The 21133-nt window shown below is 43.0% G+C and overlaps 1 protein-coding gene across 5 annotated transcripts in view; it reads right to left on the reverse strand.

Annotated features, from left to right (window-relative positions):
• rnf213b (ring finger protein 213b) overlaps positions 1-21133 on the reverse strand; it is a 33958-nt gene that overhangs the window by 8896 nt on the left and 3929 nt on the right. For 3 of the 5 annotated variants that reach the window (XM_067487539.1, XM_067487541.1, XM_067487538.1), the window contains exons 6-47: positions 20851-21131; positions 20543-20769; positions 19690-19896; positions 19390-19603; positions 19253-19308; positions 19012-19177; positions 18785-18934; positions 18469-18567; positions 18211-18339; positions 17558-17723; positions 17285-17452; positions 17049-17198; positions 16307-16938; positions 15636-15795; positions 15326-15543; positions 15094-15237; positions 14842-14994; positions 13141-14449; positions 12612-12796; positions 12355-12507; positions 8333-12160; positions 8109-8245; positions 7929-8027; positions 7713-7825; positions 7500-7613; positions 7350-7396; positions 7109-7265; positions 6417-6552; positions 5942-6130; positions 5721-5854; positions 5456-5631; positions 5168-5371; positions 4678-4865; positions 4464-4584; positions 4015-4115; positions 3627-3803; positions 3281-3426; positions 3095-3194; positions 2751-2862; positions 1438-1642; positions 1165-1355; positions 403-525 (exon numbers count right to left, since the gene is read on the reverse strand). In XM_067487539.1, the coding sequence (XP_067343640.1) occupies positions 403-525; positions 1165-1355; positions 1438-1642; positions 2751-2862; positions 3095-3194; positions 3281-3426; positions 3627-3803; positions 4015-4115; positions 4464-4584; positions 4678-4865; positions 5168-5371; positions 5456-5631; positions 5721-5854; positions 5942-6130; positions 6417-6552; positions 7109-7265; positions 7350-7396; positions 7500-7613; positions 7713-7825; positions 7929-8027; positions 8109-8245; positions 8333-12160; positions 12355-12507; positions 12612-12796; positions 13141-14449; positions 14842-14994; positions 15094-15237; positions 15326-15543; positions 15636-15795; positions 16307-16938; positions 17049-17198; positions 17285-17452; positions 17558-17723; positions 18211-18339; positions 18469-18567; positions 18785-18934; positions 19012-19177; positions 19253-19308; positions 19390-19603; positions 19690-19896; positions 20543-20769; positions 20851-21131 (11765 nt within the window). Of the gene's footprint in view, positions 1-402; positions 526-1164; positions 1356-1437; positions 1643-2494; positions 2629-2750; positions 2863-3094; positions 3195-3280; positions 3427-3626; positions 3804-4014; positions 4116-4463; positions 4585-4677; positions 4866-5167; positions 5372-5455; positions 5632-5720; positions 5855-5941; positions 6131-6416; positions 6553-7108; positions 7266-7349; positions 7397-7499; positions 7614-7712; positions 7826-7928; positions 8028-8108; positions 8246-8332; positions 12161-12354; positions 12508-12611; positions 12797-13140; positions 14450-14841; positions 14995-15093; positions 15238-15325; positions 15544-15635; positions 15796-16306; positions 16939-17048; positions 17199-17284; positions 17453-17557; positions 17724-18210; positions 18340-18468; positions 18568-18784; positions 18935-19011; positions 19178-19252; positions 19309-19389; positions 19604-19689; positions 19897-20542; positions 20770-20850; positions 21132-21133 lie in introns of those variants that run through there. The other 2 variants (XM_067487540.1, XM_067487542.1) reach the window with 2 other exon arrangements.

Consider the following 21133-nt stretch of genomic DNA (forward strand, 5'->3'; position numbering starts at 1 on the left):
TGATTACAGTATAAAAAACTCTCACAATATTCATGTGTAAACTTGATTTCTTATTCTTACTTCTTTTTTAGGAGAAGAAGGACAAGAAGAATCTTATAGGGAACTAGAAGCCATTTATCACATGTTATGCGTATGGTCAGATTTGCTAAACAGATTATAAGCAAAGGTTCTCACATACTATATATATGTGTTACTGATTATTAATCAACTAATTCATGTTTTCATGATTCTTGTCTTCTGTCTCACAACTCTTCTGACTTCTTGTGCTTGTTTGGAGACAAAAAAAGATCATGATCTTGCATTTGCCTTGTTCTGTAACCATGAAGTGTGTAAACTGGTCCCAAAATTAAATGAATTGTACATTTTCGAAAGTCTTCCTTTTAGCTCTGGACTCTCACTGACCTGTAGCTCAGTCCCAAAGGCGTCAGATCTCTTTTCCAAAAGAACCTGGGCCACAGCCTTTCTCATCGCGTTGTAAGGAGTCCCACAGCAAAGGAACGGGTCCACGTTGGTCGGAATAATCTTCTTTAAGAAACAAAAGTGCATTTTAGTGTTTGCTTTCATTCTTAACTCAGTTTAGCACCTTCTACTCGAGCAGTTAATACCATGTAACAGAGCAAAGAGCAAAGGTTACGGCTTCATTCTTTGCTTTGCTACAGAATGTTTCTGATAAGACTGACGCCAGGATCAAAAAATGTCCTCTGTGGTATCATGTGGATTCATCAATGTTTAGAAAATTTGATGTTTTTCACCTCACTTTTAGAAATTACCCTGTTTTCTTACTTCTCTTTAATTGTAATGTGAAATTCTAAAAAAAAGCTGTTTTGAACTGCTGACCAGCAAAAAGAGCCATTTCACAAAGTCATCTCTCACTCTGATAAACTGTTGCTGTTTTCAATAGTATATTAGACAATCAAGAAAATGATGAACACATTCATCGAGAATGAAAATGAAAAGTTTCCAACAAGCACAAAGACTGCTACAATAAGAAGGAAACTGACATTAACAAGTTCATCGGTGTCTGTAATTTCAGAAAGTGTTTCTATTTAACCCTAGACAGGCAACATTTACCACTTTCACGGGAGGGGTGATCTGTACTGCTATGCCAGAGTAACATTATGTATCTGTTAGAAAGTCCCTCATGTGTTTCTGAAATATCTTCACCTGAAGTCGAAGGAAGTCTGCAGGGAAAACCCAACTCCAGGCTGGACTGTTCATCAGGGACAGTATGCAGTCCATGCCAGAGAGTCTGTAGAGGGCTCGCAGCAGGTAAACCCTGTACCAGTCATTACCACAGTACTCGCACACCGCTCTCACCTGCTCCAGGTACCGAAGCTCCAGCTCTTCAGCTCTGCCTGCATGTCATAAAAGAACAACACAAACAGTTTGACAGTTTTTCAACAACTATGCTACAACTGTGACTGAAGCCAACCAGACCTTGAGCTGTAGCGTTCTTCAGCAGCTGGGCAGCTTTGCTCAGGCACATTCTCAGCTTGGCCATGTGGAGCAAGAACTCTGCTGGGTCTTCTTGTCGGTCTGGAGTGTGCTTCCTGGCCACCCTGCTCAGGAATCTGATCTCCTCTTGACATTGCTGTTCACCAGCCTGCTCCACTTTTCTTGCTTCTGAGCACAACAGGGAATCCTGAGAAAATCAGGAAAGATGTGATTTTTTATTTTTTCAGGCATGTCCTGATTCACATATTCTCAGCATTCATCTCTCTTCCAGTTACAGAGGCTCTGCAACAGGATCAGTGATTTTTCTCCCTGTACGAATGTTTACCACCCATTCAAATAACGTGTGATGGATTTGATTCTGATAAGTCAAGTCATGCATTTTGAGTCTTACACATTGTGTGACAAGGCAGCAATAGCGGAGATGGTTCAGAATAATTTGAAAATATTACGATTCTAAAAACCTGCATCATCTACAAAACTCAAAGTTGGATTGCTATAAATGCAGCCAAGCTTAAAGCACAGTGTCTTTTGTAAGAACAATTGTGTCTCCAAAAATGATGCTCCTGAACATAATGCAATCTGATGCAACATAGATTCTGAATGAATGAATAAGGTGGTTGGGGAGGAGAGCAGGACTGTTATCATGCTTCTCATTCTATGAATACTCCTAGAAACAGTAGAAAAACATGCATCAGTGTTAGATCCATAGGACATATTTGACCCCCAGTCAGAGGAAGGAATCGTGAAATAGAAATGTTAAGGAGTGAACTTGTTTACCAGAAAGAAGCTGCACTGACACATTTGGTGTAGACTGTCTACCCTTTTGTAAAACATGCAATAAAATACTTTGGGCTCAACCATGTTTGTCTTAGTAGATTATTAGACCTTAACACACACATACAGAGGGTCAGAGAGAGCTTTGTTAGAAACACCTGCAGCATGATTGATGCAGCTAGTGTTCTATTATTTGATAAGTAATAGAAAGTTAGAATAGGTTTTTATGCCACATCACTTCAAACCAGGCAGCTTGGAAGCTTACCAAAAATAGTTTTATTTAGCAGCACCCACAGACCCAATTATGTTTGCAGTTGGTTCTGAAGTTTGTCTCAATGGTTGAAATTGTAAACTTTCCTTTATCAAATCCATTTGGTTTTTATGTTGCTCCCCTTTCTCCTGTCATAGGGTGGTAACACAGTTAACAACTGCTTTCCTTTCAAATGCAGGTTAAAATAAGATGGAAATGGCATTTTAACATCATAATGTTACACAAAGGAAGTAAAGCTTCTGTCTTTTACCTGGAAGCAGTTAACAAACAACAGGTAGAGTTCAGTGTGGTCCTCTTTGTCTAGAAGATTCTCCTCCAGATTCCTTAAGTAGGTCTGAATGTGAGCCTTCACCTGGTCAAAACTGAGTGATGTGATACAGCAGTTAACCAACAAGCAAGTTCAGCTACAGTATGTACAAATCTGAGGCATTTTCTTTATGAATGTATGTTAGCGCCACAGGTGCATGTTTCCTCCCTGTTACTGCTACTTTTTCACATTTGGGTCCTGCTCTTTCTGGATCTGATTTTACAGTACCAGTGTTAAACAGCTGGAGGGCTTGAACACTTCGTCCACTCGCTGCTTCCTGGTCCTACCTGTATTGCAGCAGCAGTTTTGGCAGCACAGATCGCACCACCGGACTGTTATCCACACACTCCAGGAAGGGAGTGAGCTTCCGGGTCCTGTACACATCTCCTGCATCACACAAAAGAAACCAGCGGTAAACATCTGGTAACAGTCATTGGGTGTCTCCAGAACCATGGAGTAAATCTTTAACTGACCATTTGCAGAGACAAGTAAAGAGAAGAGAAGCTCCACCACTCCCTCTCCAGGACTCTGCCCCTCTGACAGACAGAACCTGGACACCACCTCCAGGAAGAAGGAGTTACAGCAGTCCCTAATCACTGCTTCTTGCTCAAGTGCTTCCCTGTGTCATGAAAAGAAAAGAGCGTAACTGTGAAGGTAGAACAACAGCATGTTGTGCCATCACTGCTATCTTCCTTTTGGACACTGCTTTGGGTTTATCATTGGAGATTTTTACATTCCAACAATGGAATCTAAATAGAATAAATGACCATTACATTCCTACTTTTACTACGGCATAGATTCATTTGTTTCCCAACTCACTTGACAGTGGTAGAAACAGCCGGTTTGAAGGTGGGTGGCAGGTCTGCTCTGCATGCAGGGCAGGAACTTCTCCCGTGTATGCACTGTTGGAGACATGGCAGACAGAAGACGTGCTGGCAGGGCAGGACTGATGGATCTTTGAGCTCAGACAGGCAAACTGGACAAGAAATGCCAAACCTTCACAGAAAAAACAATCACCATCATGAGAAATTAACCAAAAGTGACTCAAGTCATATTCATTTATGTTGTAAATGACAGTTTCTATACTGTCAGAACTAAGATTTCAGAACATGTTAGATTACCTTTTTCACATTAGTTTATTGGAATGAGTGAGATGTTTATGCAGACACAAGTCTTTAACGCAGATTGGTAAATGTAGTATTCAAACCTGAGATTCCTCCTGATACACTTAACATGGAAAGAATTGATGATGCGGATCAGCTGCTGCAGTGTGTCCACACTTCTTACATCCAGAGACTCCTGCATCAACTGTTAGAGAGTGAAAAAGAAAATATCTGAAACCTGTCTTATTGTTTCCCGATTAATTTCTCAACTAACTGCCAACTTGTACTTTTTGTTGGTCATTTAAACGTTTTGACGTGTTCATCTGGTCCTTTATTGCTTTTTACTGCACTAAAAGTTTGCTTTGGCAGAATTTCTTTTTCAGCTCCCCAAGACAGAAATACAACTACTACTACTAATATTATTCATAATAATAAAAATCAGTAACCAGATAAAAAAAAAATACATTAAACTTCAGTAAACAAAAGAAAAAACTAAAAAAAAAGCTGGTCTAGTAATTTCAAGACAAAAACAGAGTAAAACTAGTTTACGCACGTTCAGCTGAAGATTGCAGTGTCTGAGAGCCAGGTCTTCCAATCTGGAGTCATTCTGTGGAACTTTCAAAATGACATGCTGAACAAAGGAAGCAACAACCAGCATCCGCTGCCACAGTGACCTGACAGAGCAAATCAAGTAACAATTAACGTCTGTAGACACAGAACAAATGTTTTTTTTTTTCTCCCAATGACTTAAATGTTGCAAAACGCACCTGATGGAGTCCAGCTGCTGCAGACAGCCCGGGCTACACAGGGCGTTGTATTTCTGACCAAACGCTCTGTCTAGACATGGCTGCAGAAACTTTACTCTCCTCACAAAGGATTCGCACTCTTGCAGGGAATTCACAGTCAGAGGTTTGGTCTGCTCGACGCAGATACCGAGAGCTAAAATGTCCTCCACCTGCCAATCGCACACACAAACGTTATTACAGTAGATCTGAGATGTCCCATTACGAGAACATCATTCTCCCATCGGAGCAGTGTGAACCCTGACAGATGCTGGAAAAGTCTATTTATTGGATGTTAATGCTAACATGCTTTTAACACAGTGCCGCGCGCACCTTTGGGTTAGCATGTAATGGCCTTACCACACGGTGTTTGATGTTAATGCTAATATGCTACTTTTTATTCCAATGGCATTTTGACCATAGCACATTAGCATTAGCCCCACAGTTCAGCTAGAAGCCAAGAGGCCATGCTCACCATTTCTTGGGGCTCGTACTTTGACCCCTGCTGAAGGACACTGGTAGCTAGCTCAGGCTGCAGCAAAAACATGTGGCAAAGAGTGTCCAGTCTGGTGACAAAATGTTTGGCAGCAGCCATTATCCAGGCAGGAGAGAGGTTGGGGTCGACACCCATGGACGTCTGAAGCTCAGAAACGCAGCCCAACATGGCTCTGGTGAACACCTGCACACGACACAAGGAAAAAGCTTTATTTATCAGGCTGGTGAAAAATATGTTTCAGCTAAACGTGTCAATTAGCATCTTTACCCTCAGCTCGTTCATTGACTTGATCTTTAAAGAAAGCAGCAGAAAGTCTTGCAGATAGTGGTGCGCCTGCTCCAGTTGTTCCCTGTCTGAGAGTCTCTGTAAGTGACTGCCCAGCTTGCTGTGGGTGAATGTGCTCACAAACTGGAGAATCCTGTCTGTGTCTTCTTCTTTTGTTACTAAAGCACAGGCAAACAAGAGAAGAACACTTTGAACCCACCACGAGGTCCCACTGTTAGTCATGAACATCTCTGAAATCAAGACAAACCTGGCAGAAATTCTGATTCTTCCCACAGGCTTTCAAGTTGCATTTTGATGAGCCAGCTGAACGGGGCAGCACAGCACTTTGTTTCACCATCCAACGTGAAGTAATACTGCACAAGCACCTCTTGGTCTGACTCACTAGAAAATATAGTAAATACAAACGATGCCTTTTGTTTAGGAAATTCACCGGGGGAATAACAGAAGAACAGAAGTCATCTACAGTACCTTGTGTTTTGGGGAGGTGTTAGGTCTAAAATCTGTGAATCTGCCAGAATGTCCAACCATAGCTTTATCAGGCCCTGACTGAGCCTGTCATCAGAGAGCAGGTCCAGATTCCCATATCTGTCCATAACTTCCAACATGCTGGCTAAGATCGGCGTCACAGTGGACTGAAGACGGCGCCACAAGGTATGTCTGCAAGGAAACGACGAGACAAGACATTGGATCAAGTCCTTGAAAGCTGCAGCTTTAATTACAAACTGCCATAAGAGCTCATAACGTATGCAAAGTTATTTTGATAATTCAACATTGCATGATTTGCATTTTAGTAAGTAATAAGACAAATTAAATAAAGTAAGTGCAGCAGTTAATGACAGAGTGGTGAAAATGATCTACGATACCCTGTGTCAGATCAAATCAATTATTCTTAACTGAGCGAATTATGTTGCTGGTTCACTATCAATACTGACGATGCTTTTACCTCAGAGTTCCCCCTTCTTGGAGAGCCTGGCGTTTTTTGGCTGTTAGGCTGACCCACTCCATAGGAGAGCACATCCTTTCTTCTCTCTGTGCCATGGCCTCACCCAGTCTACTCAACAACACCTTCTGAAAGTGAGCTTCAATAAAGATCATAGATTTATCAGAAACAGTTATACAACACATCCTGTATATACTTTTATATTGGAGATAATGGACAAGAATCACTCAGAATATATAAATAATTCAGAATTTTGCAAGTGCAATCTGCTTTGCAATTTGTGCCGAGGAGGAAAAATTTTAAAATCTAAAAATGTTTAAAAAAGTCAAATATGTGATGATTTATAGAGGGCGGTAGTGGCTCAGTTTAGAGAGTGGCCATCCATTGACCGTAAGGTCAGTGGTGTGTGGCCTGTCTCCTGGTCATAAGCATAAGTGTCCCTGAGCAAGACCCTGAACCACACGACTCCAACCCCAGCTGTTAAGGTTGCACAACCCAGTGCACATCTGAGCAAACCAAACCCGGTAAAAATTTGGAAGGGCTGTGTCAGGATTGGTAACCTGTGCCAGATCAAGATGTGGACCACACGATCTGCCATGGTGACCTCAACTTAGAAGCAAATCCAAAAGAGAAAAGAATGTGATGATTTGTACATACAGTATATGCATGAAAAACGATTGGTATTCCATATTTACCACCCAAGTGCCCTCGACCAGCTCCCAGAAGAGTCAGAAGGATGTGCATCCGCTGGATGCCTCTTGATGTCAGTCCATCAGGGTCCCTCAGCAAAGCCACAGCTTTTTGTATGCATGACCTCACTAAGGATAGGCTGTGCAGCTGGGCTCTATCTGCCTGTATCCAAAAAAAACCCCAAAACATTATTTTGAGCAATGTTAAAAACATAGATTTTGTTTAAAGAACATAAGTTTTCTGTACCTGAGGGTGTTGTCTTTCCATCACAGTTTCTCCATCTTTATGGCGTTCTAGTAAAGTTTAAGAATATTGTTTATTACACATTAAAATCAATTTCTTTCCTATTTGTAATATAAACACACGTTTAAAACCCACAATAAGTATAGGTTCTACCTGATTGTGCAGGGTTGAGTAGACTACTAATGAGAGTACCACAGAAGCTGTACAGGTTCAGACTCATGTCCTCTGAATCCCTCAGGTCATCAATATGCACTGAATTCCAGACTCCTTCGATGCAAAAGACAAAACAGGGTTTAAATGTCATCATTCATAAACATTGCAGTCATCAAATAACTGCATTTCAATAATTCCCATATTCCAGCTCACCTCCTTGGAAACCAATGTACCGAGACTGACTTGAGATCCTAGATGCCTTCACAATGAAAATCACCCAACAGGTGTGATCTTCAAGTGACATCAAGTAATTCATGGTGCAGTATCTGTGAGCAGATCGTAAACACACTTGAAAGACTTGTAATGTACTGTTATTGACTGAGCCTGCATAAAATCAGATCTGTTCAGGGGCCCAGAATCAAGCCTTACTTCGCTGACGCTATGAGCTCATCACTGTTTCGAGTTTCCTCGAGGTCCATCTGGATTAACAGAATGTGCAGAGAGTGGCAAGCATCCTGGAGGAAGCCCCTGGCAGAGAGAGGTTTATAACAGCAAGGTTAGAAATTGAATTAAAAACACACACAGTGGTTTTATCAGTGTAGTTACTACCTTATCTTGTTGTAGAAAGAGACCTCTGTGTCAAACTGGTGGAGCGAGAGCAGGAGGATGCTGTGCGTAGGCAGTGCCAAAGAATGGGCTATAACATTGACATCTGCTCTGGTTAACAAGCTGGAGAATGTAGTTATCTGTGCAAAGCCACAAACAGACACTGACGTTAACAACAATGTGTAAAAGATTATGAAGGATTTATGAAAACAAAATTTGTGGCTTACCTCTAGAAACCTGCTGCACTCCTGATACATGTTCAGCCAATCTTCCAGGAAGTCTCTGAGTGAATGGTGGTGCTGTTGTTGGAAGTACATCCTCTGAAGTTCCACCTTCTCTTGGTTTGCTAAGTCTGAATACTTGAGCCTCAACACAGCATCAGGAGTTGCACAGTTCAACAAGAAACCTTTGGCTAAATTGAAGATTTCTTCTTCCTCATTCTCCCAAGCAGACCCAACATTGTTTTCTGTCTCCATTAACTCTTCACTGACAGCCATCGCAGTGTTTTCATTATAACATACCTCAATGGATTTTCCATCATTCTTTTCCACTGAAGCAATTTCTTGCTCTTTTTCAGCCATTTCCATGTCCATTGCATCATCCAACCTGTTATCATCATTGAAGGTTGCCTCTTCCTGTCCATTAGAAACAGTCTCAAGTGCTTTATTTGGTTCATCTTCTTCCAGTGGGGCATGTTTTTCATCTCGCTCATGTGTTTCTGGAGTGTTTCCAGTTTTGTGTGCTCTGCTTCCTATTGCTTGCAAGACAGCACTGGCACAGGCATCACTGTGGAAGCCAGCAAAAGTGTCAGATAGCTTAAAATCTTTCATAGCCTCACCTGAGAACTCCTTCACCCATTCCTTCAGGTTATGGAGAACCCTGAGCTGCCACGGTTCCAGATCAGTACTCCTATCCACCCTGTGTTTTTCAAGCCTGTTGATGAGTGGCACGGGAAAGTGCTTGTAGACCTTCTTCTGGTCCTCTACTACCACCAGTCTAAAGTTTGTATGGACACGACATTTGACCCTATGGGAGCCAAGACCTAGATCAACATATTGCTGCCTGCTGAGGTAAACATAGTACTGGTTCAAGGCATCGTACAGGCTTTCATAAAGATTTTGCATATTGAGCAGAATGACTGTGCGCCCTGTTTCCATGCATGTTTTCACGCGATTCACATTACGGCAAATTTGGGCATATTCCTGGTCTTTTGGGAAGCCTGAGCCAAAGATGATTTCCGGTGGTGTATAGTGTCCTTTGGAAAAGACTTGTTGCTGAAGGATATTAAGAGCTGCATTGTTAGTGGTCAGCAAAAGGAGGTAACGGCTTTCCTGGTTAGCGTCATGATCGAGATTCTTCTTCACCATTTGCAGTGTGCTCGGTCTGGGAATTTCTGTAAGGTTTTGAAGAACCTCGTGGAAAAATATGACAGGATCAAAGCCCTCTGGCTGCCCGCTGAAGTTACGCAAGATGCCTTCTACCAGCTGTCCACCATCTGGTTCCTTCTGTGTGGATTTGACTGAGGCAAAGAGCATTTTGACTAGGCTATAATAATCCCTTAGTCCAAAAAACTGATTCTTTGAGGTCTCATTACAAATGCTCAAAAAGGCTTTTGCCAAAGACGGGAAGAGGTGTTTGATTTTCAGGAGAATTTGGTTGGAGGATGAACAAATTCCCTTTGCAGTTTCCACGAGCTCATCCTCACTTGGATCCCATCTGGAAACAAATATTCCTCTGTTCATCTTTGCTGGGTCAAGAGCCCAGTTGGAGATCCCAACAAAACCGACCTTCATGTGTGGATCTGGCTTGTCATTGTCAATGCACCCGTCTTCCAAGAGAGGATGAAGGGTCTTCAGGGGCATCTGCGGAGAATCTTCTGCTAGTCCTATCTCGTCCAGGACCACAACTGACACGTACTCATCCATGTTTTTGTCTTTCTGGAAACGGGCACAGTTCCTAAATGTCCCTATGATACCCTCAGGACTTGAGTGAGGACTGCACTGGAAGGAGACCATATGAACTTCCTTGAGATGCTTGAATAGTTCACAGTGGGAGTTCTGGCCCTGCATGGCATCAGCAACCACTGTCTTAGCAAGTGACTTAGAGCTTCCTGGCTTACCAACCAGAAAGAGTGGGATCCTGAGCTCAATGCAAACCACCATGAGAAACACATTCTCTTTGAGTGCATTGTTTTTGGCAATGGTTTCCCGTGTCTGTATGTTCTGAAGGAAGAAGTCTTGACAGGATGAAATCTCTGCCTGCAGTGCTGCTGAAGAGCGGAAATTCTCTGGAAAGTGCCTGCAAATTACAGACAGGTACTCCTCTTTGGCCACTAGAGATGGGTAGTAGCAGATTCCAACTGCAAGAATCAAGCACTTTAATGTTTTATAAGCCTCACTGACACAATAGCAGTTGCTGAAAAGGACGTCACTATGCTGGTAGAACCAAACAAGCACTTTCATGGACCTCTCCACATCTCTGAGACTCACAAAACTACATTCATTTTTTCGACTTCGCATGTATTTCTGGGAGGCTGCCAGCACATTTGAAATGATGTCCACGCAGGTCACTGGTAAATGATGGTCACTAACTTTCTTCAGAACAATCTGTTGGATGTAGGACATTTCAGTTGAATCACTCAACTGACCAAAATCCCACACCAAAGAAGCCATGCTTGGAGGCAGAGGGTGAACTCTGTATACCAGCTGCCTCAGAGGCACTTTGCCAAGGCGGTCTTCTGTTTCATCTGCCCTCACCCGATATCCCAACCCTGCGCGTTCCAAACGTTCAACCATTTCAGGTGAGTGCTTCCTGTAAGGATTGCAAGCAGCTATAATTTTTAAGCCACTGTCTGCCTTCAAAGGTTTCCCTTTCACTGACTGGTCACAGAGGATTTCCTTGATGGCAAAAATGGCCTCTGTGGTGTTGGCTTCGTCAAAGAACAAAATTGTGTCTAGTTTGTGGATTCTACGGTTTGTCTCAGCAAGGACCTCTGCTTGCCTCACTTTTCTGTAGATCATTTCTGCTGTTGTTCCACCATGTACCTTGACAAGTACCATGTTCTGTACTGGTCTTTCCTCCCTCTGAAGAGCACAAAGAAAACTGACTAATCTGGTTTTTCCACAGCCAGTCTCTCCCATGATGACAACTGGAATTCCACAACGGAACCTCATGTGTATGGCCAACATCTTCATGACATTGTCAGCAGTGATTTCATACGTAGGGTCTGGATCAAATCCCTTGTCCTTCATTCCTTTACTTGCACCAACAACACATGAAATCCTTTTGATTTTGTCTGCCCGTGGCAACTTATCAAAGTCTTCAGTGAGACAGATCCTTTGTCGATTCAAACCTTGGTAAAGTTCGTGCGACATCACGTCCTCTATCAGGACCTTGTTGCTGTGGGGATCAAATGCACTAAGTGTGTTTCGCCACTGACAAGTCTTCACATTAAATCCAAGAAAAGACATTGAGAATCGGTCTGCATTAAAGAAAATGTACGGATGAGACTCATTCTCCCAATGCTTACGAATTGTCAGACGGGCAAGAAGGTCATCTTGCAGTCTGTTTTCAACGTACAAAGTGGGACTTTCGTCAGATGTGATCAGAGAGGGTGAGGCAAAATCTCTTGCCATTCGAATCATAAACTTCACAATGAAGCCCTTGAAACCAGGTAACTGGTCAGCCAGAAAATCTGGATCACAGAAAACAGAGTTCTCACAGTCTTTCAGTTGCACATTGAGGAACCAGGAGAAGTTCTTCAATTCACCCCAAGATGGATCTTCCATTCCACAGTATGTCAGGAAATGTTTGAGACAATCAATGGGATCCCCAGTTCGTGATCCTTCCTGATATTTAAAATGATCCAGATTCTGGTTGTTACCATATCGCTTTAAGTACTGATAGGGTCTTTGAATCCCCTCAGAGCAAAACTCCTGATCATCCATGAGTGGATCAAAGGTCTGTTTTGTTGACATCTTTTGACTGATCAACAGTACCTCTCTTGGAGATCTACAGTGGATGGTAGGCAGGATGTCAAGAAGTCCAAGCCTCATCTGTATGTGCAAATTAAAAAACTTGACATTATTTATTTCAGCCAGAAATAATTTGGAAGGTTTGCATTGCCAAAGATACAGAACATTTAATTTTAAACCTCATGACTAAAATTGACCAGTTTTTCATAATTATTTAAGCAATGATTGCCAGTTCTGAGAAACGTAGGACTGGATTGTGAAAAAAACATTGGTACCTCTTTTGGTTGGTTTTGAGGGGCCGTGTATGCTTTCAGGACCTCAACAGTGATCAAGTGAGCTCCATTTCTTCTCCACAGCATGCCATGGCTTTCACTCAAACAGCCCAGAACTAACAAGTGGAACAGGATTTCCTCCAGACCTGTCCGAACCTGGCAGGTAGAGTAAAATAGGAGTCAGACTTTTAAGTACAGTCAACAACAGAACAAGCTTTGTCCAGAGATACTTTACAGTGTACAGTGCTTGCACTACTTACTCCAGCAGTGTCGATGTGCAAGTGGACTGGATCCTGCTCCCTCAGGGATGCCAGTTTCTCTAACAGACTCCTAATCAAAGAGTCTCTATCAATGCATGGTTCAATCAGCCTGATCCTAATATGTTTGGCTGTTGGAGATTTCTGCTGAAACTTCTCAAACAAACGATCCACATACAGGGATTTTCCTTTAGATAAAAAAGACAGTATTTTTACATTGTAACTGAAACCCTCGTTGTGTAACATTTTTATGCAGCAGCATTACTTAAATAGACCTGACTTTATATGTTTTTGTTTGTAGAAAAGTGAAACAGTCTCTAACATTTGCTGTCTTGACACACTGTAGTCTTAGGGCTAATCACTACCACTAGAAGTTGCCAATCTCATATGTTTGAATCCAATACAGTCGGGTTTTGAAAATTTCAATGTGTAGTATGGGTGCACATTATTTGTTTTATACAGAACCGCTTCTACTCTCGCCACTACTTCAAAAACATATTGAAAACAGCGTGCCAACTGGGTTTACCCTTACCAACTGCAGGGCGTACAGATGACACCATCCAGACTGAGAGCTGAGCTGGAGAAACCAGTCCGACCAAGGTTTGTGGGAATGTGTTTTGTGTGAAGTGGTGATGTAGATATTTCCTGGCAGTCTCTGCTGTCAAGCTCTCATTAGCCTGTATTTTTTCACTGCTGAAGAAAGAGGGCACATACTTGTGCTGGTGGACAACCGGGCTGACTATTACCAAACGATAACATGGGTTGGCGCTTCTCTCAAGAGCATCAAAGAGCTCCCCCAAGGCTACACTGACATCATATCCCAGCAGGCCCGGATTAACAAGAGAATAAATCTTCCGACATTTTTTTCTGGAGTCCTGGCTGAGAGCTCGACGGAGAAAGATCTCCACCTCTTCTTCTGTGGTCTCTTCTCTGCAAACTAAAACCTCATCAGAAGTAGGCAGAGGCTGCTCTGGACTCTTCATGTAGAAAGACAGGGTGGTGGTAAAAACTTCAGCACTTGGACAAAGCACAAGATTTGGCTTTCCTTCTTGGAGAACTGCTGGGAGGTTCCTGATTATGTGTTGCTGGTTCATGTTAGAAAGGCATGAGAGAAAGTTGGCCAGAGTTGAGATGTCTAAGTACTCACTGAGGTACTGTGACATGTCTTTCTTGAATTGTATCCAGAGGTTTTCAAGACTGCCCTCATCATGATTCCTGGTGTAACATGTGTGATTGTTATCGAAGTTCATAACATCATCTTCTTCATCACCTGAAGAAAATTGCATTAAATCATGAGCCTCTTCTGTGTCCACTTCAGTGTGTGCCGGTGCAGCTGGGGTTAGGTCCATAGAAGGTTTGTCATACTGATCAGCATTTACCTCACCAGATTCGTCCAGCTTTGAGGTCATACTTGCTGCATTAGCGTAAGCGAGTCTGACATCAGCCAGAGTACAGTGACGCTTTATAGGAAAAAGAAGATGCCATAACTGTTGAGAGGCTGATGACTGCTGTTGGCAAACTTTGTGTATCCAGTGACACAGGTAGACCATCTGTTCTGAGGTGAAGTGATTCAGCAAGATGAACCTGGAGCGCATGTCACTGATGAAGGAGCACCACTCTTTCTGGCAGCTATCCATAGAGTGAGCCAGCTTTTGCAGCTGCTGGGTGAGCTCACCGTAGTACAGCATCTCTTTACCCCCTAAGGATAAGAAGAAGACTTGGATGCACGGTTGTTGCTGTGCACAGCATCGGACCATGGCATACCATTTCCTAAAGAGCAGGTTGCCAGATGTTTGCATATGAAGGAGGATGGTGCCAAGTCTCTGAACTCCTTCAAATACCTGCCGGACATGAAAAGACACAATAACCTAGACTTCTTAATATTTACCATCAAAAATGTTAAACATTGTTAAAACATTGAGGTTGTTAGCCATAAAAACTCAAAATTATTTTATGTCATTTATCACAAACCTCTCTTGTTCCATTTAACTGTCTAAACCCCTTAGATCAAAGTTGTGGAATTACTGTACATTTAATTGTTATGGGTCAGCACTGTTATCAGTATTAATTTCAATGTTTCCCACAAACAAGAGCCAAGAAATTCACTGTAAACTTTCTGCTCAGCGTTAAACAGCAACTAAAAAACCATTACTCTGATTTGCAGCCAAACTTTGCTTAGAAAGTGTTGCATTTAAGCTTCAAATTCAAAATGGCCTTTTAAAACACCGCTGACCTCTGTGAACCTGTTGACTTGTTCTCTGCCGTGCTCCCCTTTGGACGACATTAGCATGAGCTTATTCTGGAGCTCCAGCAGGTCTTCAAGCTTGTAGCTCTTCTCTTCTCTGCCGCTTACCACTGTGACCTGGACTATGTTCTGTAGACATCTCTACAAACAAGTGGACATCAGAGAGAAGATGCCCTGTCAGTCAGCAAGGTCCTGTACATTGTGTTTGCTGGATCATCTAATGGACAATTGTCCACTTACCTTCTCTGTGTTTTGATCAGACCATCCTATGTGATAAACTCCGTGAGCATTAATAGAGGAAGCCAGCGAGAGAGAGGACTGCTCCACAGAGCCGTGGGTCTCCTTCAAGGCTTTCAGCCAGCTCAACAGTCGAGTGGACTCTCTCTGCAAAACAATCCCAGCAGAATCACTGTCACCCTGCCACAGCAACAGGCCTTCATGTTCTGCCAACTGATACAGGAAAAGTTCATACCAGTTTGTCCGGTAGCTTCTCGTCTCTACTTTGGGTGTCCCACACCTGCCGGGCACACTTCATGAACTCCTTAAATCCTGCTGTAGTAGAGAGGGAGTAGAGCAGAGGGGCATAGCCCATCACTGCATCATGGAAACAGGCCACCTGATCGATCTCTGTGTCGTTCTCTCCAGCAGATATGGAAGCCAGCTCCACATAGACCTTCACATCACTCATTTCTGTCAAGGGACAAGAAAAGTCATCTTCATCTTCAGTTTGTGTATGAATAGGTTGATTTTAATGCATGTTCTTTTAAGGTTTAAGGTTGTACTTTTAAGGTTCTCTGTGACCCAGTTGACGAGAGGTTGGCTCGCCAGAAACTCCTCCAGACAGGCAGTTTGCTGCCTGGTGACCGTGGACAGATGCTGTTTGGCACCAAACAAGTCAGGACTCAGGGAACCCAGGACCCTGTGCTTAAAGGTGTCTTCTTTCTGTTAATAATCAGCAGTTGTGGTAATCTAACAGTGTTTGCAGTGTTTTTGAGTTTTAAACATCACTTTTTTTACCTCCCTGAATTTAATTCTGAACTGTTCTGCTGTGCAAAACCTAATAAATGATTCAAGACAAGACTACTTATCAATATTTGGATTTGGGACTTTTGAATGCAAATTGCTGTTAAAGACCTTTGACCAGCTTAATGAAAAGTGCATTTGCTTCAGAGTAAAAGATATAAAAAGTCAATTTTGCAGTTGCGTATACTTGTGAAAATCACTTTTCAACCTCTACTATTATTCCCATTCTAAACATAACTTCAGCATTTATAAATGAAACAATACTGTAAATATTTCTATACCTTTATACATTTAAAAGTTAGAGAACATTAGGGACAATAGTAAAGACAATATTCTTTCCTTTGGGGATCCTACTGGCATAAAATGTATTTGGTTAACTGTACCAATTTGTAAAGTCTAAAACTAAAATGTAAAGTCATATGGCTGTTACCAGTTGGCACAATGTGTTGATTTCCTTGAAGTTTCCTGAAAGCTTCATTTTTGCAGCAATCTTCAGTATTGCAGTAGCTGCAGCTGCCGCCTCGTGGAGCCGACGATACTCCTGAATCTGACCGAGTCTCAGCTCCACCCAGTTCTCCTCCGGTTTGATCCCTTCTGACTCAGAAAGAATCTCTGACATCAGACTCAGCTCGTTTTCCATTAGCTTCCCGTCACCCTGGTCTCCCGACTCCACCAAAACACTATCGAGCAGCTCGAAAGTGATGCTTGCATTTGCAATGCTGGCAGCGTGCTCAGAAAACTTTGTCATCAGAGGATTCCAGATGTGTTCGTAGACCTGTATGAGTGTTACTGGAGCAGGCGTAGAGGAGGACTGCCTTGCTGATCTCAAAGATGCAGCCCTCCCGACCCAGGCAGACAGAATCAGGTTGCTGTGAAGCAGTTTGTGCATTTCTTTGGCCATTTTCAAGACGTTCAGACTGGTTTTATACCAGAGAACCTGGGGAGGACCTATGTTCTTCAGCTTCCCCTCAGCATCGAAGGACTGAACCAGCACCAGTTTGTTTAGGCTCACAGTCTGGAGGTCTGCACCGTGCTGCTGCTCCAGAGCTGACATCTCAGGAACTGGTTAAACAAGAACCACATAAAACCACAGCACACAACCAAACTAAAGTGCTATAAGTCAGTACACTTCATGTTGATGATGTGCTCATTTTGATTCTAACTTTACTCACCTGTGATGCTTTCCTTGACCTTTGCTATCATCTTTATCAGTGTATCTATCTGCTGTTTACGCTGCAGGAAAGAGTTCAGATCTTTCTCTCGCTGAGCCAAAATCTCCTCTGCGTCAATAGGAACAGTCTGAGAGCTGGTGTATTTCTTGTCTGTGGAGGACACAGTGCAAATGGTATTAGGGAGAAATGTATATTTAGTAATCACACAGCACTGTTTGTGATGTTGAAAGTCCTACACTGCAGGTGAAGCTTCTTAAACTGCACTTTATATTTGAGGCAGCTCTGCATGTCTCTCAGGGCGACGTGTCCTTGAAGCAGAGACTCCACCAGAGACTGCACTGCAACCACACAGCTGTGGACAACCTGCCCTGCATAGTCATCCACCTGGATCGACATCCAGTCACCTGGGCCAAACCAAGGACAACATGGCCATTATAAAACATTAAAATGAACTGAGTAAATAAGCTTAAGTGTCAGAAAAGACTGAAATAAACACTTCAATTTTGTACCGTGAGAGAGCAAGTGGTTAATGGCAGACTGTGGACTGAGCAGCTGGACCACTATGTCGCCACTAAATCGCGCTGCTGACTCCACCACAATAGTGGACACAACGGCAACGGGAAGGTTTTTCTCCTTAGAGACGAGACTCCGCATCAGGTCCCCCTCCTGCTGTCTCTAAAGTAAACACACATGTACAATTTATGATCCTTCATGAAGTTAAACACTGGCTTCATTAGTACTGCTATTTATTGTTGTCATAACTCAGGAATGAATTAAAAACCTGAAAATGGCTTCAGATCATTTTTAACAGGAAAACGTGGAAAAACCTCAGAACGAGCAACAGAGAAAATATTGCATTTTTGCATGCAACATAGTAAATTTACAGTATGAGCCACAGAAATGAATGGTTTAGTCCATGAAACATTTAATATCGTCGCTAAGCAGAAGGTCACATAAAAGGTTCTTTATGAGAGGCCGTAATCTGCAAATGCTTGTTTTTTTCACTATTTCTTCCGCAAAAACAGTTCAAATACAGCAGTTTAAGAAGCTTCCTCAGAACATCTGGATCAGAGGACGCCGTGAAAGGAGCCACAGTGCTGTCAGAGCACGTGACTGCAAGACACGATTCAGACAGTGTTTGGAAATGATCATTAATACATACCTGGCATATCGTCTTAATCGCAGACTGACACAGCTCGTCGAAACAGGTCTGTACAACATCATGGCTTCTCCTTATGGCTGCCAGCGTTGGTTCAAGGCAGCACACCAGTACTTTATCCTCCTCAAGTAGCTGCAAAGGAGAACGAGTCAGATGTGCTGGAAAGAGAAAGCATCTACACACCTGCAGGTAGATTTCTGCTTGACCTCAGGTGTCACTGCAAACAGAACAAATAATGTTTTACACAATGCAATCACTGACCTGGGAAATTCTTTTCTGCAGGTCTTTTTTGATCCTCAGCTTCCAACCAGATGAAACTTCCTCAACGGAGCATTCTACCCGGAGCAGAGCATCCCACATCTAAAATTTCAGAACACTTAGTATTGAAGAGCCGTAACATGATAAGCCAGGTTTACATGCAGGACTTTAGAAAATAAAAATGACTCATGATGCCTTAACTATATGTTACCAAAACCATCTGCAGCACAAACTGTGTGGTAAGGGGACAAATTATGACTGATTATGAGCTGCTACTACTAAACTAAACTACTGACAGATCTTGCATTGACCTGTGTACCTCAATTTCCTTTGGGTAGCTGAGTGATTTTGATGTTGTCAGAAGAGGCTTTTGCAGCAGTTCATCTCTCCAATCACTGACTCCCTGCTGCACGGCCTGTAGCTTCTGCAAGAACTGCTGCTTTAAAGTCTCAAACCCATCCTCTGTGGACTTGAAGAGACACACAAAAAAAGGTAATTAATTGGAGTAAATGACACTTAGTGAAGCAAAAGTGAAGAGATTGTTACCTGTTTTTGCAGTGCAGCTTCCACAATCTCGGCCAGCTTCAACACGAGCTGGTAGGACAGGACTGCTGCCTGGTACCACGGAACAAGTCTCACAAATCTGCATGTGCTCTTCGCCACACTGATGCTGCTCATCAAGGCGGGCTCGATATTTCCACATTCAATCATTCTGCAGACACACAGCAAGGGTTAGAGGAAGCACAACGCTTCAGTGATATGTGAAGAGTGTTTCAAAGGGCTTTACCTGTCCTTCTCTTTGTCGACCTTCAGCAGGGCTTGGGTCAAGGCTTTCTCAGTGAGCTGCAGGTAGGAAGAACAATGCTGATCATTTTTAATCTAAAACATTGCTAATTCAAATGTCAAACATATTAATGCTTTCACCTTGACAATTCCCTCTGCTTTGTTTAAATTCTTCGGGTCTCCACATGTCCGGAGCCTGTACAACAGACTCTGGATTAGGTGCTCTGCAGGGACGTCCATCAGGTCTGAGAACTCAGAAAGATCCTCAAATGCTACCAGAGACAACCAGCTGATCAGAAGCAGAGGCACCTCCTTAGTCATAGATTGATGCCTCTGGACCAAAGACAGCATCCTCCTATGGAGAAAATCAGCTATATCAGCAAAAACAATATCAGCTTTTCAGAAAAGCAAAGAGAGTTAAGTTGGTTTGGAAAAACCCACTTTCTTTTGTCAGGGTGGGACTGTAAATTCTCCCTGAAGTTGCTGAAAGCAACGCTGTTAAGTCCTGACCAGTTCTCTTCCTCCACAGTTGGACCCACTTTAGTCGCGTCGGCTCCTGGCTCTCGGAGTCTGAGGAGCAGGGGGACGAGCAGCACGACCTCTGACACCGTGAAGTTAGCACACAAGTTTATCAGGCCCAGCACGGTACTAAGGACAGGAAACAGAGCCATGTGAGGATGTGTTACACAGAGGTTTGAATCATCCCGGCCAAGAGAAGTTCATACTTACCGTTACACTCAGCCGGGGTCCTAGACTCTGGGGGAGAATTGAGGCTCCCCCCCAAACAAACCCCAGCCCCCCACCCCCCATTACTGTATGTATGAGCGTCCCAGTTACAGGAGTGAGTGTCCTGACTAATGACATGCAGCTGTCAGTCAGCAGCAGTACCAGTACAGCTCCTCTGGTTCAGGGGTTTAGAGGCAGCTGCAATGCAATGTACGGTGGGTTTTGTTTGGATGTGAGTTTTTAGGGGTTTTTTAGTTGTTATAAGACAATGAGCACTTTGCCCCTATTGATACAACCAACATATCGAGGACTTTCTGGGCAAATTATCAAAACTGTTTTGATATTTAAAAATATTTATCTAAAATCTAAGCGTACTTCTTCAGTCCATCCATTTATTATCTATAAGAACTTATCCCGTCCAGGGTCATAGGGGGTTGGAGCTTATCCCAGCTGTCATTGGGTGAGAGCTAGTGTCCACTAAAAGCCACATGGCCATGAAACCTTCTGAATCATTTGTTTTTCAAACCTAAGAATTATTTTGACACTACTTTCATTTTGGAAAACTTACTGTTGTAAATTTGGGAACAAACTCGACAACTCATCCAGGTTCCTTTTGTCCATTGCAGTCTCGGAGGACATCAGGTAGCACAGCTCAGCCCAGCCTTTCACTCCCAGGTTGATGTTAAACCTTCTGGTGATCATAAACACAGACAGGCCCAGGACAAGTGGGTTGGTGCTTCTCTGGCTTTCTGCTTTTAAGAGCTGGACCAAATGGTCAGAGATCAGCTCGGATGTCTGTAATTAAAAAGAAAAAACTCTTGGTTATTGGCGGAATATAAGCCATCATTGACTTGTCTCTCTTCTTGTGGCACAAACCTTGACCACAGGAGGCACTGAATTGTCTGGGTACACCACCCTTTCATGTGCGGAACCAAGACTTGTTGTAAAATGCCTCAAATTGTCACAAAGCTTCTCAGTGCTCTGTTTGTCTGACGGGGTACATTTCTGGAAGATGCTGTCAAGCAGAGTTCTGGCTGAGGCCTGCCAGGCATCGGAAACCGCCACACCAGGTTTCTTCCAGCCGACAGCTTCAGCAAGACTACTTTGCCAGGAACTGCCCTCCTGACAGCTGATGAAGCCTTCATAAAGGTGCAGCTCT

This window comes from Channa argus, chromosome 20 (assembly GCF_033026475.1).
Source record: "Channa argus isolate prfri chromosome 20, Channa argus male v1.0, whole genome shotgun sequence".
In the NCBI taxonomy this organism is placed as follows: domain Eukaryota; kingdom Metazoa; phylum Chordata; class Actinopteri; order Anabantiformes; family Channidae; genus Channa; species Channa argus.